We start from the raw sequence: 18,222 nt of genomic DNA, 5'->3' as shown, positions 1-18,222 counted from the left end.
TAACTTATGGTGATCACCTTTACAACGAAATGGCAGCATTCTGCTTCCATTACCCAAAAACAAAATGTTTCAAACAACATGAAGAAACTTTCTTTCCATAGACTAACAGGAAAAATAACTCAAACATCTCTTTACATGTATAATTGTTCAAACTGCTAAGTATTGCCAACTGCTCCAGACAAAAAGATCACAAGGATTCATTTCTCATCCAATCTTTCAAACTACTAACTAAGAAGCCACATTCTATTGTGTGGCCATTTACACTATTATGTAAAGAGATGTTCTTTTCTTTAGGGTCTCACCATCTACTTCCTTGGTAGCCCTCAATCTGGTTTCTCTGTCTACTGTTTCTTTGCTGAATGTACCCACCACTATTCCTTTTCCTTCCAGATATGCTGCTTGGGTCCTGGTATCTATTCCTGTTGATCCCATTGAAGCTAGCCCTGTTATTTGATGAATGATGATTGTTACTATTATTCCAATTGCCCCAACTAGAATCCGCCAAGGCACTCCCCCAACCAGAGCAATTTTTACTCCACTCATTCCAAGATTCATGCTTTGTTCCCCAGTCCATGTTGGATCTTGAATCTTGCTCCCACTTGTTAACTTCGGTGGGCTTTTCTACATAGATGTCCCAGTTTCTAGATTGGTTCTGCCTCTGCTGGCACTTGTTATCTGTATCAGTGCTGCCCAATCCATCAGCTGGGAGTAACTCATCATCCATCTCGAATGGTAACCGTACCATATTCAGGTCAGCTATCAACTCAGGGTCGATCTTGCTATTGTGGTCAACCTTGTCAATATACATATCAGGGTCTGGCAAAGATATGTCTGAAGGTTGACCATGGTAATTAGCCCAGAATCTAGCCTTTGCATTCTTAAAATTATCAAAGGCTTCTGAGTCATCCCATTGCTCTATGTTCTTATACATGCAGACATATCTCTTGTTGTCACAGAACCTGTGCCAAGAAATGCCGCCAACATAAATGCAAAATTCCCTTTCCCATAATGGGATTGGGTGGCAATTGTGTCCTGTAAATACGAAAGCAATATCAGATTCATTGTAGCAGCATAAAAATGCAGGGAGATGATGAATTCTAAAATGTTTATACAAACAAATAACATATACAAAAATTTTCTGGCTAGATTGCTTAAGACTACTGTACAGATTAGAAATCACCTGCAGATTTTGGACGGGTCAAATCCCAAAATACCAGCATCCCTTCTAAAAGTATGGGAAACAAAGACACCAAAGTACCCAACGGTTACTTTCCTAACAGGCTAAACAGAAGAACCATTCAAGGTACTGGATAAATGGGTTCAGTACTAAAACACTACTCCCTCCGTCCCACAATAAGGGATTTTGAGTTTTTGATTGCAACGTTTGACCATTCGTCTTATTCAAATTTTTTTTGCAAATATAAAAAACGAAAAGTTGTGGTTAAAATACTGTAGATAATAAAGTAAGTCACAAATAAAATAAATAATAATTTCAAAAAAATTTGAATAAGACGAGCAGTCAAACATTGCAAGCAAAAACTCAAAATCCCTTATATTATGGGACGGAGGGAGTAGCTTCTAAGGGATGCTCCTTTGTCGCCACACAACTGTGCCTTTCATGACTATGTCAGTTATCTAATAGTTTATTTTTAATAGCAATTAATAATGTCTCCTTACGCATATCATGGATTTAGGATCCGGCTGCTTGAGGAAAAAATGTAATGGCCACATAAGAAGTTATCAATAGCCAACTTAACATTTTGTGTCTCCTCATTTTTTCTGAAGATATGCGCACACAAGTGCTCCCTCTTTTTTTTTTTATTTGAAGTTGAACTAACCAAAGTCAAATAAAAAAACAGAGGGATTAGTTTGCTTATTGCAATACCATTACAGTTCAAACTATGAACTGATACTTGCTAGTCAAATAAAACTAGCATTTTCTGACATTTGGGTACCTTTTCAAATAGTAAGACAAATTAGACCAACAATAATAAGCCTAATGGTAAAGGAAGTCGCAGTAGCAACTCTGGTTCTAAGCTTAAATTGACTGCATCACACAGTACAGGACAGTCCACCATCTACGACAGTTGTGTCATTCTTAGGGTGGCAGGAAACAAAATGATATTCATGCCCATTCCGAGAACTCCAATCCACAGGAAAATCGTCAGCCAACAAGAAAGTACTAGACCTAGATATCTAGATCGAAAATTTTCCAACCCGAGTCTTCCCTAACAAATCACCATCTGAACACCACTGTACAGATTTAGAAATCAAATACAGATTTTAAAAATCGCCTGAAATAGCAGCATCTCTTCTAAAAGTATGTAAAAAAAAAGACACCCAACAGTTACTTTCATAACAGACTAAACAGAAGAATCATTCAAAGTACTAGATAAAAGGGTTCAATCCTAAAATACTAGCATTCCTTCTAATGGATGCTCCTTTGTCGCCACACAATTGCACCTTTCATGGCTATGTCAGTTACCTAATAGTTTATTTTAATACCAAGTACCAACAATGTTTCCTCAAGTATATCATAGATTTAGGATCCTGCCGCTTGAGGAAAAAAATGTTAAGCCCACATAAGAAGTTATTGATAGTCAACTTAATATTTTGTGGCTCCTCATTTTTCTAAAGAAATGTGCAGTAAGTACAGCGCTTTGTTTTCTTTCTCCATTAAGTACAACCTCAACCAGATGGCTGTGATATGGCTAATGCAAAGCAACGCCATTACAGAGGACAATTCCCTTAATCTCCTATCCTTGACATCCTCAAAAGACAAGCCTTCTTTAGTACCAACATTATTGTACTTTTTTGCATTTGTGTTAATGTGGTTTTACTATTTTGAAGCTTCTAGAATTATCCTAATTTTAGAGAAATAACTTGTATGATCATAATAACATAACTCCGCCTTCCATTTCCTAGGGTAAGCTTACTCAGATCAGCTTAACTTTTGATGTGTCAAAAGCAGATAGAGTAATTCACTGTTAAATATTTTTACAAAGATATGAAAATACACATTCATTTTTCACATAGGAAATCTGGAAATTCAAGATCCCCTTGAAAAATCGAAGTGTTCCTGTGGCTTATTTTGAGAAACAGTATACTAACAAAAGATAATTTAATTAGAAGAGGTTGGTAGAAGGGGGATAAATTTTGTCAATTATGTGATACAGCAGAATCAATGCAACACCTTTTTATCGAATGCCGAATTGCAAAACTGATCTAGAATGTTGTTTGTAGCCTTTAACTTGAAACCTTTTAGAGACGTAAATCATCGTTGGATGTAGAGCTTTCAGAAAAACATGAAACATCTCATTTGGGTTGGTGTGGCTGCTATTTTATGGGTCATTTCGAAAACAAGAAATTCTGCTTGTTTTAAGAAACAACTTCCTGGAGATCCCACAGATTTGATTTATTATGCGTCATTGGATTACATGTTGGGCTGATTTGCAGATGCAGGAGGAAGAGCGAAGAAGGCTGCTGTGGGGGGGGGGGGGGGGGGGGGCAGCTCCTAAAGCAATTTGTAAATGACATCTTCAACACGAGGTTCGGTTGGAGGGCTGGGATGAAGTGGCTGGAAGGCTTCACTCTGGAGTTTGATTTCTTAGCATGATGTGCTCTGCTTTCAATTCACCTGAAGCATTGACCCCATTCTTCTCACTGTTGACAAAAAACTGGAAGTCTCTTAGTAGGGTGGGCTTTTGATCTGGGTTGAGCTTTTTTGCTGGGTTCTGTTTGGCTGAGTCCCTAGAGTGGCTCCCTGTGTCTTTACTTTGTGCTGGCTGCTGGCAATTAGGGGGTTGTGTGTTGACACCCAACCCAAATTGACCAATGTAAACTCTATCAGGATAGTTGGTGGTTTCCTTTTATGTTTTCCCGAATTCTGTAGCTGCATTTCTGTTAATGGAAATGTGGGAATGGCCCTTGCTCTAAAAAAAATTTTCTAGGCTAGGCTCCTAGTCATGCCACATTAAGGTCCAGGTGAGTTGGAACCCCCCATGTAATAACGAAATGAGCTAGGGCAATTTAGTAGTGTTCAAAAAGGTGCTAAGTGGGTGACGGGGTAACATGGTGGTGTCTAGTTCCTAGTTAGCAATAGTTGGCCTGAATGGCAACCATGCTAGGTGGCAGGTTGGCGTCTAGCAAGATTCAAGTACAGAAGTGGTGCACCCTGGCTATGTTTCAGCATTTATATTTCTTCTAGTGGATAAGGAGAGGCGGTGTTTTAAATTTTAGTGGGAAGCAAAGACCATCCTAAATTATTACAATTTCCATTAGGCCGTTGTATATTATTTTGGCGGGAAGCGGAGAATATCCTAATCTAGAAATACATCACCACTATTTCCGTTACATATTCTTGTCGGAACAGATGACACACTGTGCTTACTGTGTGGTTGGATCAAATGACCAACTTGTATGTACAAAGTTTGCACATTAGTAGTTGGCAAACTGCCATACCATTACAGCTCAAACGACAAATTGATACTTGGTAGTTGAACAAAACTAGAACTTTCTGACATTTAAGCACCACATTTTGAAATACTAAGACAAATTAGACAAACAATAAGACTATTGGTAAAGAAATTTGCCGTAGCAACTCTGGTTCTAAGCAGACAGTCCACTATCTACGACGGTTGTGCATTCTTAGGATGGGTAGAATGATATTCATGTCGATTCCTAGAATTCCAATCCACAGAAAAAGATTAGCCGACATTACCAGACCTACTGACCTAGATATCTAGATTTAAAAATTTCTAACCCTATTATCGCCTAACAAATCACCACCTGAACTTAATCGAATCATACAAAAACGCAATCCAATCCATATAAACAAAGGGAACAGAACAAGCAAATCAGTCATCCATACCGAGATCAGGAGGAGGGGAAGGCGGTCGTGGAGCGCGGTCGTGGCGGGTCCTCCTGTACCATGGCCGCCGATGGTGATTCCAATTCCCCATCGCCGGGAGGAAGAGGAGGAACACCAGACTCAAAATGATTCGCCGATGCTCTCTCTCGCTCTCGACGGCAATCTCCTCAGGCAAACCGGAATGCTATCTCGCCATGGAACTAGGCGCCGCCCCTGCACCGCGAGATTGGGCGCCGCCGCCGCAATTTCGCAAACAGTGAGATGAGCTGAGGCGACGGCTTGCCGGAGAAAGCTATAGCTTTAAATGAAGCCAAAAGATGAAGCTGCTTGCGTCGCACTGACTCGTGGGCCCCCGGCCCATCGAAGGCTATACGTCTCCTCGCGGGCGTGTGGCCTTCTTCTCCCTTTGACCCAAGCAGCAGCGTCTCTTCTCCCTCTTCTCCCTCCACTCCTCCATGCTCTGCGTCGCCATGGCCGCGCGCCCCGTCAGTAGCACCACCTCCACCTGCCGCCCATGCCTCCCGGCGCAGTTTTCTGCTTCCAAGCCCTCCACCTCCTCGTCCCCTGGTACGGGTGTGCTCGTGGGTGTGCCCCGCGAGCGCGGGAGCTCGGTTTCCAAGGCAGCGATTCGTGGAGCGAGATTGGAGGCCGCGGCGAGGTGCTCTCTCGTCCGCCAGCGCCCCATGCTGCTGGCGACCGTGGCGGGTAGAGTGTTAGCTGTTGACTGCTCCCTTCATGTGTTCTATCGCTGGCAATCTGTTTGATGAAATGTCTCTGACGTTAGTGAGTGGTGTTTCTTGGTCTCAGTGGGGAGTCTGGTTGCTGCTGGCGCTGCAAATGCTACAGAAATTGGGGATTCTCTGGTGAGGGAGCACTATGTGCCTTCGAATTTTCTGTCCCCTTCTTGCTGATCACAAAAGATTTCGTGATGCCTGTGTCAAGTTGTGATTTTAACATGTCAAATTGTACTACTGCGTAGAAACAATTGTGAATTGTAGTCAGCAGTGTAGTTATCTGTCATAGGAAAGAGCAATATCGTATATTCCTTTTTATTACATTGTGAGGGCATATAGCTAATACATGCATAAAATTTTATTGTGATCAGCTAGGGTCATCTGGACTTGCTTTGGCTGACCTTAGCGTTGGAGATTGGTTTGGAAATTTGCTATATTCAGCGGGTCAGCAAGCCAACGAAGCTGTTCAGGATCAGCTGTCTGCTCTTAGTTTCACTAGGTTAGCTTTTCGGCCCCTGCAGTCAATTGCCTATAGACAGAATCTGTTTACTTACTTTCTTTCATTATATTTTATGTTTCTGTCCATCTCTTTTCTGACATGTTTCTCTATTAGCTTGGCTGTAATTTTCGGTGCTGGACTTGTAACTAGTTTGTCTCCTTGTACACTCAGTGTTCTGCCATTGACTCTAGGATATATAGGTAAGTATAGCGACTACCTTTTGAGATGCTGTTTTTTTGTTGCCCGGGATCAGTTATAATTGATGGCACTGATCTGATGACACATTCTTTAAAATCTTTCAGGTGCTTTTGGCTCGGGCAAAGATCGATCTGAGGTATATTCTGTTATTTATAAAATAACTTATAGAAATTAAATAGAACATGTATACCCAAAACCTCATAGTATGTCATAACATCCATTCACCATGTAGAAAAAACAAACTTCATCCATGTTATTCTTGATGTAAATTGATATGTTTCCATTCTATATATTAGGTTGTTGGAAATTCAGTTGCTTTTTCATTAGGATTGGCAACAACCTTAGCCATCCTTGGTGTTGCTGCTTCTTTTGCTGGAAAGGCCTATGGGCAGGTAGGACAAGGACTTCCAGTGGCTGCTTCAGGGTTAGCAGTTATCATGGGATTGAACCTTCTTGAGGTAAATTCATGATCCAATGTGAAAACTCATAAAGCGGAGCATGCCAATTAATTTTTCAAGCTAACTTGTTGCCACAATTCAAATCAAGTATCGATTGATTTGATGGTTTTCCTTTTATAAATAGTTGTAAATCCTTTGCTGCGATGGTAATTTATTTCAATGAAATGTGTATCACTCCTGTTATAGTAGATATTAGCTCACTGCCTTAAACTGTTCTCTATGCTGGTTATCTTGTATTTACAGGTAATTGAGCTACAACTTCCCTCATTTTTCAGCGATTATGACCCTCGAGCTGCTGCAGCTAACCTCCCTTCCAGTAATGCTTTGACATAATTTTCTATTTTGTATCAAAGTACCATATGACTCATTATGTTTATTTCAGTTACGGTAAATGATATCTTGCTGTTTCCCTATAGGTGTACAAGCATACCTTGCCGGACTTACGTTTGCATTAGCAGCATCACCTTGCAGTACACCTGTTCTTGCTACCCTTCTGGGATATGTTGCCACTTCAAGAGTATGCATAACAGGAACATTCATAAGTTACATTAATATTTTATTACTTTTTCTTAAATTTCAAAACAGTAAAACTGTCATAAATTTTACCATAGTGTCTTTAATTACTAAAGTTAGTGAATCACATACCTTATGATATGCAGTAATGTTGATTTCTTTGTTTCTAATATATCTTACACTTGACTTAGCAATCTGTCATAATTGTTGGCAAGAAGTTTATGTTGGCCTAATTTATTAATTTTCTGACATGCTGATTACGATACATTTTCTGTCAGGATCCGATTGTTGGGGGAAGTTTGTTATTGACTTATACAACTGGCTATGTTGCACCTCTTCTCATTGCAGCTTCTTTTGCTGGAGCACTGCAGGTATAAATGTCTTCTGATATACACATCTGTTAAGTATAGATAAGATAGTGCCATCAAATATGGAACTTTAAATCTCACTTAGACTTGACTAACAGTTTAACAGCGCAAATCCTAGAACAACAACACCTGTTCATTTTAAGTTTAGTGCCTGATAAATTATTTGCTTTCTGTAGAGTTTGCTTTCCTTCAGGAGATATTCTGCATGGATAAACCCAATCAGGTATGTGCCTTAGTTCTTTCTGGATCTTGAGAGGTTCCTGGTTTGTAATTTGATTGCAAAAGACCTGCACGTTGCAATTAATTATCTGTACGAATAGTAATAATTTTTTGACTACCTTTTACAAAGGAAACACTGAAAATCCATATTTGTTAATTGATAGCATTCGCTACAATTTCACTGTCTTGGTTCAAAGAGCTTGAAATCACATTTGTTTGGCATGCTTTTTTGGGAGAATATAGCACATCAAATTTACCTTATCATCCATTTAATATTCTTTTGTAAGATATTGTTCTAAACTTCTTGCCACAATTCTGTCATGTGCTTTGCACAGTTCCAATTCCTCAGAAGCATTCGTGTTCTTTCAAAAAGAAAGATCTCTAAAAAAATATAAGTCATTCCTTCTTTAAAAAATCTGCCTTTTATACTTTATTTTTTTTGGATTAACGCCTTGCGCTAACATTTGCCATTTGCTTGGTAGTGGTGCATTTCTACTGGGTGGAGGGGTTTATACCCTACTGGACAGGCTGTTTCCTGCAACATCAATGGTGATGTAGAATGCATATCATAGTCGGACAAGAGCTGCAGTACGAGGATCGTCATTGTTGAACATGCGAATTATGTCAGAGTTGAAATGTAAAGTAGGTAATGATAAAATGCTAACGAACTATCATCAGCTCTTCGTAGCTTACATAGGTATATATGATATCTTAGTCTCAGCAATCTGTATAGAACGAGATAAGTTGATGTTTACCCCCTACACCTTCCCACAAATGTTATTTAGCTTCCGTTGCTTTTAAAGAATACGTGGAATTTTGTAGACAGAGGCAAGAGCAGAACAGAGAAATATATATATGCCCTTCTACTTCAATTCACAGACTGCACAAGTCGATGCTAAACACGATGACCAAAATTGCTACGGATAATTCATTTCGGTGGATGCATTAATGCTCTTGGAATGTAACGAATTCTTTAGAGTCCTCACAAAGTCACAAACTCAATACATTTCTGCTAAGACAATAACAGGCACTAAGGATACTTCATCAAAACTGTAACCCTCGTTTGGTTGTATTGCGCTCCAATTCATTTCATTCATCCACTCCATACTCTTTTTTTTTAGATAATGATCCACTCCATACTCTTAGAGCATTACAAATTCGTTCTATTATTTACAGCCACATTCAGAACAGTGCGATTAACAAAAGAGACAGAGGTGCCTGGTTGAAAATGGATAAGATTTTACTTGCTCATTGCCCTGTCCTATTTGTCGCTCTTGCTCTTGCTCATACCCAAGAACTTTGTAGTAAGTGCTAAGATTTCACCGTCAAAATTATAATTAGGAACTGTAAACTTCTATATAGTGAGTGAAACATATTATTTCCCTACACATATATTCCCAGGCCAACTTCCTTTGGATCAGTCTCTATCATCCAGGAAGGCCTGTCAATCAAAATTTACGGTATTGTGTCAGCTAGCATACTCAGTATTGATTATTAGCTTACTAATGGGTGTTGAAATTGAGCAGAGAGGACATCACTTGTTCATCACGAAGATCGTTGTTCCTTGAGACGCCCGCTCAAGAAGCACCTTCCTTGATTCAATTGCTACTCCCTCTGGCTGCATTATGAATAAAAGTGGTGATTTTAGAAAATTAAAACAATATATTGTGTCGACTAGTGTGTTATTTTGTCCTCCCATTAGTGCACCACTAACCTCCTCTGGAAACCAGACGCCAGGCTGTGTGCTGCCCTCAAGAACTGCTAAAACAAACGCTGCTGTTGCATAGCCCACCGATCTGAAAATCCAATAAAAATTAATGCTAAGATGCAATGCAGATAGTTGTACCAAATGATTTTGTTTGTTCTTAAAATTTAAAACTGCAAAGTAAATCGGAACTTCTCAAAACAACCATGTAGTAAGATCGCTCCAAGTTTTGAGTATGAATTCCTAGGATTTAGGGTGTTAGCATTACAAAAATGCTGCATCATTCAAATGTTAAGGAATAATCACTCTGGGAAGTAGATACCCTGTTAGCTTTTAAATGAGGACAGGTTTACATGGTTTTCTCAGGAATCCCTTTTTGAATAAAAGGAAACTCTTATACATAGCATGTAAGTTTTTGAAACTGGGGTCTCATTTAGAGAGCACCTATGTGAAGCTTCCTGCGATCTAGGACAAAAAATGTGATAGTTATTTTTTAAAAAAAGTCTTGATATTTGATGACTAATATGGTAAATATCAATTAGGTAATGGACCTTGAGAATGCTCAACTGCTTGTGCAGAAGTGTCTACTTACACAGATAGTTTTCTATGAGAAAATAATCCAATAGTATTCTTTCCATTTGAACAATCTAAGTCTACCTGCATATAAATGAAATAAATTTGATCAAAAGGTAGTGATCAGTAGCTACATATACAACTTTGGACAAAGTTTGAGTATAATTAATTTACTCTTACTCCAGGTATGGCTTGAGGAAAATACTAGAAGTAGTATGCTTCTAGGCTGCTAACCTGGACCAAGGAAACAAATCTTGGCCAGTAACTAGTAAAAAAAATAGTCTCAGTGGACAAATATTTTGTGGAAATCGATGGCTATATTGAGAGTTACATGGTCCATACTTCGCTCCCTTTTTGAAGAAGTGATAAAATCAAATCTTATAATTGATCAAATCAAAGTTTAGAAAGTAAATTATTTTAAAAAACTGAAGAAAAATTGGCTGAACAAATATTTTAAAACTGGCATTCAAATACCTGTTCTGGCCACAGCTTGAAGCCTTGGAAGGAACTAGTACTTCTAAAACACACAGGCAAAAATTTTCTATACAAAAGTTGCTTTAAAAAATCATATTAATCCATTTTTTCAAAAAAAGTAAATAATTAATTTTGCGTGTGCATGAGGTGAGTTCCCAACCTCACCTCCAGAACACAGCTTTAGGTACTTACTCTCATGGAAACACGCTCTCCAGCAATACCATCGATAGCTCGGACAAAAGGATCAACAAATCCAACCAATTTTAGAACCTTATTTTTATCCCTCAAGAATTCCTGAACACGAACAAGTTGCAGTCAGGTGTAATCCGCATTAGCACCAAATCACCAGTTTAATATTATCCCATTTTTAAGATTTCAGCAGAAAACAAGCAAACCATGTTGGTTTAACAGTAATAATAGTATTAGTTGATTTCACCAACTACATAATTAAATAATAAAATAAAATGTAAGCAATTGGTTGCTTAAAAATTAAAACTTCTATTTTTTTAGTAGAGTTTACTAGTACTAGAATACTAATAGCACCGGTTGTGTCTGAAAGAAGTAACTTGATAGTGCATAATTTGAGAAGTAAGACATACAACAGGTAAAAAGTTTGCGAAGGCCTGCATTCCCCAATTCCAGAAAAAAGGAGCAGTACCGAAGCGAGCACTGACAGTAGGCACACCTAAAACCTTATAAGCACTCTTCACCTCAGGCAAATTCCTGGAATTAGTGGCATAATATAAAATTTATTAGCTTCCATTTTGAATTCTAACCAAAGTGGTTTTTCCTTATTGTGGTAAGATCTCAAAAAGTAATTAATGTTCAGTGCCTACAGTAAGTAAACATCTTTCTTCCTAACCCCTTTGCCAAAATCAATGCTGAGAGCTCCACTGTAGGGCTTCAATTTTATTTCTTCTCCTGAATTTGTAATGAGAACAAAACTTAGATTTTCCTCATAGAGAAATCCTATAAGTGCACTAATAAATTATTGAAAAGTACCTTTGTTATATGCGATTACATCCTCCGCAAGAAGCAGAAAACTAGTTGTTAATATTGTTGGCCCAGCACCACCAGTGCCTGCAGTATAATAAAAGAATCTAGAAAAAGGATTTAGCAACATACTAGCATAGATTCTGATGAATACGACAACGCTTTCCATACTTCATGACTAGTTTGACCTTTAATTTTTCCAGGAAATAAATAACTCCTAACCTTAATCTTTCAGGTTCACCAGCATTTTCACTTCTAGCAGCATGAACAAGCTCAGCAGCCATCACTGTTCCAAAAGAAGAAAACAGTGTATTTCTAAGCACTCAAAAAAATAAGATATGAAGCTTACCTAGCTAGATCAAAACATTGTCTTCATAGTTTACTGCTAGATCATGTCTCTAACTCTCTATTATGTATTTGATATCTTCAATCTTCATATTAATACATGACACTAATCAAGTTGGTGATTTTACACATATGTAAACTGCCTCAAAGAGCAATGGATACTATCCATGAGTACTGATGGAAATTGTGAAAGAGCACATGATGATATCTGGACAGTGTAACTTGAAAAATATCAAAGTAAACTGATATGTTTGATAGAAATGCGAAGTAAGACCATTGCTCACTCCAGGATAGATGCCGGCAGTTGTAATAGCTGGGATACCGCAATCTTTTGCTTGTTCATGGAAACCCTTTGCTCTCCACGAATAGTCTGTATCATCACAAACATCAATATATGCCGTCTGTAAAAAAAAAAAGTTAAGGATGTCACTAATTTCAACGTGTTATTAAACTTATGCATTTGATGATCAGGCGTTGCACATTTCTAACCTTGGTCGCTATTGCTGCCTGTAGGACAGTGCACTCATTCTCCCTTTGGAAAGGTCCAGCAGCATGAACAACTAAATCCACATCTGGGGCAAAAAAAGAAAAACTAGAATGGTCAAACATCAGAAGAAGTTTGTGGATGACTTTTCAAAATATTTGCAACAATCTTTTGAAATCATACGGCCGGTGTTCCAACTTAAAAGCACAACATAAGCAGGTAGTTCCATTACTAACCCTGTAGCATTTCCTCCAGCATGTTCCTGTCGCGAATATCTACTTGGACAAACTCTGATTCCTCCCCGAGTTTAGATGCCAAAGATTCACCTTTCTCCCTGACAAAAAAAAAAAAAAAAAAAAAAAAAAAAAAAAAAAAAAAAAAAACACCAATAGTGAAAAAAAAGAGGATACTCGACAAATGGTCATGCTACTATAATCGTCTCATTGTACAGATGGAACTGCACAAGATTGCAGGCATCCAGCCAGGATGCTATTGACAGAAGAAAGAAATTGTTCCCACTATTGAAGTGAACTACAAAATGGCTACTTGGCTAGGTGTGGTTTGCATTCGTTCAAACGTAAGAAATTGCAACACAAGTGAAGTAAATTCATTCTGCAGATTAAAACAGACGAGGAAATTGAGTAACAGACTAGTGCGGAGGAGGCATAGCATATAGGGGGCACCAACCGGTTCCTGCCGGCGATGAGGATGTTGAGGTCGGGGCGGAGCTTGGAGAGCGCGGTGGCGGTGGACCCGCCGACGCGGCCGGTGCCGCCGAGCACGAGCACGCGCGCGCTGGAGGAGGAGGACCTCCTCTGCGCCTGCGCGTCCGTGGAGGGAGCGGCGGATGAGGAGGCGACGGCGGCAGGTGGCAGCGGCATGCATGCCCTCACCACGGTGGCCATTGGCTCTTTGCTCGCTCCGCTCCGCTCCGGCGAGATAGCCGAGTGGTGTCAGTGCTCTGTGCTGTCAGGGATGGCGCAAGGCAACGCGGTGCTTGTTTGGTTGGGTACGTGGAAGCCGGTGGGCCGTTGGTTCGGTCGCCTATCGGATTATCCATCCATCTAACCGCTGTTTCCTCCCTCCCTTCATATCTCTTACGATGGGCTGAATTAGCTCTATCTTGGGCCTCAGTATGAACTATGGGAAGGTGAGATGGTACCAGGGTTTCCCAAACCGCCGAGGCCGGGGTTACCGCGTCTCGGCGGTAAGCACGGTTACCGCACGGTAACCGTGAAAAACCGTATAAAACCGCGCAAAATTTATCAAAAATTCAAACTATTTTTAAAATTAATTTGAATTTAAGGAGGTTACCGCGGTATTTATATTACCGTACCCCCGCGGTAAGCCCGGTAACTTTTAATAATATCAGTGGCAGTTTGAAACTAGTCCTTATTGCTAAATCCTCTCAAAGTAAACTACCAATAATCTCACAAATAAGCATCTTTTATTTTATTTTGAAAAGATGGGAAATCACAAACTGAGTACACAGTCTGGCTACAATCTTTGGATTAAGGATAGGAAATAAAATAAAGGTCAAGTATTTAGGTATTGCCGTATTGCAAGACCTGCCAAGGCCATATGTGTTTCGGACCGTGGCCTAAGAAATTTGAGGATATGCCATCTGATTTGTGTGCCTTTGAATTCTTGCCACCCAATCTGGGTGTCTTTGCAAAAGTATCACTGGAGGTGCGAAACTTTTGATTTCGTGCCACTTTCGCCGAAGAAGGGTAGGAGGCAGTGTGCAGGCGGTGTCTCTTGGCGGTGATGCCGCGACGGCAACGATAATACGACAGTCAGCTACTGTAACGCCCTGATTTTCGATCGGAATTAAAAATCATTAAATAATGCATTTTCTATGAATTAAATAAAAGTTAAATCAATTTAATCAAGTGAACTAATGGGAGAATTAAAATTTCCTTTTAAAAATCATTGGCCGGGAATATTTTGTAATATTCTTTGTGCCCTAATTCACTCTCCGGATTTTTCCGTGAATTTTCGGAGCTCAAGAAATAATTTTAATGCCACAAAGTTCGCTAAACCAATTTAAAGAAAAAGAAAAACAAATTAAATCCCTTTCCTCCCTTTTTGGGCTCGGCCCAACTCCCTCCCTCCTCCTTCCTGGCTAGGCCGGCCTCCCTTTCCCCTCCCTCGGCCCGCTCGGCCTCCCTCCTATCCTCCCTCGCAAAAAATCTGTTTTGCGTCCCTTCCTCTCTCCCTTCGCCGACCGGCGGCCCCACCTGTCATCCCCTTCCTCCGGCTCCAACCGCCGCCATGGCCGCCCGAGCCTCCCCACGACGCCGCCGTTTCCGCCCTCCTTCTCCACCCCGCGCGCGAGTCCGCCGGCCGTGGGACCCTGCTGCCCCACGTCCTCCTCATCCCCCACCTCTCCCCTCCAAAACCGCCACCCACACCCCACGATGCCGCCCACGCCGCCGATGGTTGCCGCCCCGACTCCGCCTCTCCCGGGCTCGGTCCGACCTCCCCTCCCCTATAAAAACATTCCCCGCACCTCCCTCTCCATTTTCCCTCTCTCCCGAGCCCTCCCGTGCACGAAAACTACCCTGCCACCGTCGCACCTCTTGCCGCCACTCGCCGGCGATCCTCCAGCTGGCCGCCACCGCTGCTCCTGCCGCCGCCGCTCCACGCGACCGCCACCAGCGGCTTCGCCGCGTCGTGCCATACCCCGGCAACCCCTCCGTTTTCCCATTGCGTCGCCGAAACCACCTCCCCACGGTGCTCCCTCTCCCCACCACTCACCGGCGTGCTCCAGCCGCCGTCTCCCACCGCACTAGCCACCACCGAGCCGCGCCGACACCACCATTGGCATCGCCGTGTCCATCTCCACCCCGGCCCCTACTCCATTTTCCCATTCCACCTCCGAGACGCCGCCACCACGCGCACCACCTCTCTCCGTCGCCATTGCCACCTCCAGCCGCGTCGCAACGCCGCTTCGGTCCACGCCGACCCACGCCGTCACCTCCCTCTGCTCCACAAGGACGAGGAGAACCTCGGCCACCTTTTCCCATCGCCGGAAACTCTCTGGACGTCCGTTTTCCCGTGCGCCGGTGAGCCCTTCCCCCCTTCCTTTCCGCTCTGGCCGGCCATGTCGCCGCCCCGTCCTCCCTAACACCTCCCCTCCCATCCTAGCGTGCAGCTGCCGCTCGTTCGCCTCTTCCCGAGCGCCGCCCGTCGCCGGAGCGTCGTCGTCTCCGTCCGCCTCGAGCTCCGCCGTCGCCGCCTCCCGTTGCCATCTCGCCGCCGGCTACCTCCTTCCGCCGTGTGCTACTCGGTGAGCTCCCCCTCCCCTTTCCCGCCGCTCTCCGCCGCTTTCCCGCGCGTGCCGCCGTGCCGGTGGTCACCGTCGGCGACCATCGGGCCACACGCCGCCACTTCCCGGCCGGCCGGTCGGCGAGCCGGCTCCCGCCCGCCTGTGGCCGCCTGATTCACCCCGGGTGAATCTGGGCCGTCCACATGGCCGTTCAGCGCCACCCCGCGTCGGTGCCCTCATGGCGCCACGTCGGCGCCACCTCTGCCGCCTGTCCGCCGTGGTCGCCACGTGGCCGTCCACGTGGTGCGCCCGTGCCTGTGCCGCGGTGGACCGAGTCCACCATAGGCCGCTCCTCTTGCGCCGCTGACTTATGGGGCCCGCCTGTCGGCACCGGCCTCTTTGATGACGTCAGCGCGTCCCTTTTCCTTTGAGAAATTAATCATTAATGCGCAATAAATTTGTTAATAATTCTAGAAATTCATTTAAACGGCTCAAAACTTCTAAAATCCATATCTAATTCATTCGAACTCCAAATTGAGCCATTCAACTTGCAAAATTCATCTAAAATTGAGCTCTACATGTTTGTTTACTTTTCCTGTACTGTTTCCTTGGTTTTTATTAGAGTTTTTCTCGTTTTGCGTGCCAGCGTGTAGAATTCGTCGTTTCGGAAGATTGCGGTCGCAAGGATAAGAGTTCGGAAGATTGTTTGAAGAAGCAAGGCAAGTCACACATTCCCCTTGAGCATTTTGATCCTAATTTACAAATGTTTTATCATTTGCAAATAAAATTGCATGTCTTGCTAATTACATGGGAATAGGGTTTACCTATCTGCTCGCTTGTGCCATGTTTACTTGATATCTGTCCTTTGTCAACATTGGGTAATAAATTGACTAGCTCATGTTACTTATGTGGCCTAGCTAGAACTATATGCTTAGCCATGCTTAATTACCACTAGCTCAGTTGATGTGATGATTACAGTATTAGACCTTTTAGTATCAGAATGAGCTGCGTGCTCGAGACATCTGGCCATGCTTCATGGTCGTAATTATCCAACTAAAATGCGACTGAATGGTGGGCTGTGGGTGCATGGTTTTGCTAGTCACACCATGGCAATTAAGGACTGGTTCACGGGAAACCCTGGAAGAATTCCTCGTACTTACCACAAACCAGCGTGGGCAACGGCTGGGCTTGTAGTGTAGCTTTCCTCTAGCTGACGCATCCAGGCAAGGGTGGGCGTGATGGAGCGGGGTGGGCCCTGTGACGGCCTCTGTCGCTTCCGGATTCACCTAGGCACGAGAGGGGACTGTCCGTTGCCCGCTAGGGACGGGGGTGAAACCTGAGGTGTGGTGTGCTTGGTTAGAGGGGGTTATACGAAAGGTTCTGTCACGGCCTCTTTCCGGTATGTCGTGGTGGCATGTCGGTGCACGGGAACATGTCGTGGGGCTGTTTCTTGTGGGTACAGTTGTACACCTCTGATCAGAGTAAAACTATTTGAATAGCCGTGCCCGCGGTTATGGGCGGTCGACCAGATTCACCGTGATTAGTCCCACCTTAATAAACCGACTCACTGCAATGTAGTTCAGGTGGGTTGGTTGGGCCTGTTCAACGTGGCGTAGCGTTGATCAGTGGAGATTTAATGTTACTTTAATTAATCTAATGTTTTACTATTTGCTCAATAAAATGTTTCACAACCGCCTTTATGCAAATAGCCATAAACCGTCCTTGTATCCCTTTGCACGAATGCATTGTTGGTGTGGCTTGCTGAGTACGGTGGTTGTACTCAGCCTTGCTATTATTCCCCTTTTTCAGAAGTGTAGTGCTTCTGAGCTGAAGACGAAGTTAGAAGACCAAGGCTCAGACCCAGTTGAGTTTTGCCTGTGGAGTGGAGCTAAAGCCTCGCTAGGATTGCCTTTTTCCGCTGCTGCTGCTTTCGTTTCGGTGTGAGGACTAGGTGCCTCTTCTGTAAGTATTTACGCTTTTATTTACGTTTAGAACTGTATATTACTTGTCGTTTTGTGTACCCTGGCTGGTCCTAGACAGGGATTTAATACACAAAATAGTTTGGAAATTTGGGCTAAATTTCTGGGTGTGACAGCTACCGAGTGAAGCAGAGGTGCAACAGCTCAATATGCGAAGCTTGGTGAAGCGGAGGAAGACGAGGTGGAGGACCCCTAGACGGCGGCTGTGGAATCTGGTGACGGGAAAGAAGCCGATGGAGGACTGGAGAGCAATGATGATAGCAATGGTCCTAGGTCCGTGCGTGGGTGTTGGAGACCCACGCGAAGTTGGGGGCAAGGGCAAGCTCGGCTCCCAGGCTCACCTCCCCCCCCCCCACTGCAGGGCGGTCCTGACTTTTTATAGCCCCGGTGCGAAACTAAATTTAGTGGCCCTTATCATACTATATAATAACAATCAATAGATACATATACTAAATTAATGTTGTAAACATTTAAATTGCATTTGGAAATAATATTTAAATATAAAACATTGTACATGTTACCTCAAAAGTTTCTTATGG

General features: G+C 42.8%; 3 protein-coding genes across 4 annotated transcripts; 1 reads left to right on the top strand and 2 right to left on the bottom strand.

The window, feature by feature from the left end:
• Positions 1-36: 36 nt before the first annotated feature.
• LOC127755510 (uncharacterized) lies at positions 37-5,000 on the bottom strand. The gene is made up of 2 exons (XM_052281184.1): positions 4,871-5,000; positions 37-1,032 (listed from the first exon to the last, which is right to left on the bottom strand). The coding sequence occupies exons 1-2, from the start codon at positions 4,959-4,961 to the stop codon at positions 299-301; spliced, it is 825 nt and encodes a 274-aa protein (XP_052137144.1). The 5' UTR covers positions 4,962-5,000; the 3' UTR covers positions 37-298.
• Positions 5,001-5,307: 307 nt separating this feature from the next.
• On the top strand, positions 5,308-8,731 carry LOC127755501 (cytochrome c-type biogenesis ccda-like chloroplastic protein 1). The gene is made up of 11 exons (XM_052281173.1): positions 5,308-5,575; positions 5,678-5,733; positions 5,976-6,103; positions 6,218-6,303; positions 6,406-6,437; positions 6,598-6,759; positions 7,003-7,075; positions 7,176-7,276; positions 7,551-7,643; positions 7,817-7,863; positions 8,342-8,731. Exons 1-11 carry the CDS (start codon positions 5,326-5,328, stop codon positions 8,415-8,417), a joined length of 1,104 nt encoding a protein of 367 aa, XP_052137133.1. The 5' UTR covers positions 5,308-5,325; the 3' UTR covers positions 8,418-8,731.
• A 45-nt stretch (positions 8,732-8,776) lies between these two features.
• On the bottom strand, positions 8,777-13,456 carry LOC127755495 (uncharacterized). 2 transcript variants are annotated; one of them, XM_052281167.1, is made up of 13 exons: positions 13,121-13,455; positions 12,670-12,767; positions 12,439-12,521; positions 12,224-12,350; positions 11,827-11,890; positions 11,614-11,711; positions 11,448-11,532; positions 11,211-11,334; positions 10,804-10,905; positions 10,157-10,221; positions 9,574-9,655; positions 9,398-9,477; positions 8,777-9,300 (listed from the first exon to the last, which is right to left on the bottom strand). In XM_052281167.1, the coding sequence occupies exons 1-13, from the start codon at positions 13,336-13,338 to the stop codon at positions 9,243-9,245; spliced, it is 1,284 nt and encodes a 427-aa protein (XP_052137127.1). In that variant the 5' UTR covers positions 13,339-13,455; the 3' UTR covers positions 8,777-9,242. The 2 variants fall into 2 exon arrangements, 1 of the variants encoding a protein (XP_052137127.1); XR_008013027.1 differs by lacking the exon at positions 10,157-10,221 and having other exon boundaries at positions 9,232-9,300; positions 13,121-13,456.
• Between the last annotated feature and the right edge of the window lie 4,766 nt (positions 13,457-18,222).

Source organism: Oryza glaberrima, chromosome 11 (assembly GCF_000147395.1).
Source record: "Oryza glaberrima chromosome 11, OglaRS2, whole genome shotgun sequence".
Taxonomy (NCBI): Eukaryota; Viridiplantae; Streptophyta; class Magnoliopsida; order Poales; family Poaceae; genus Oryza; species Oryza glaberrima.
Note: the sequence above shows the minus strand (reverse complement) of the source record. Positions and strands in the feature narration are given on the sequence as shown.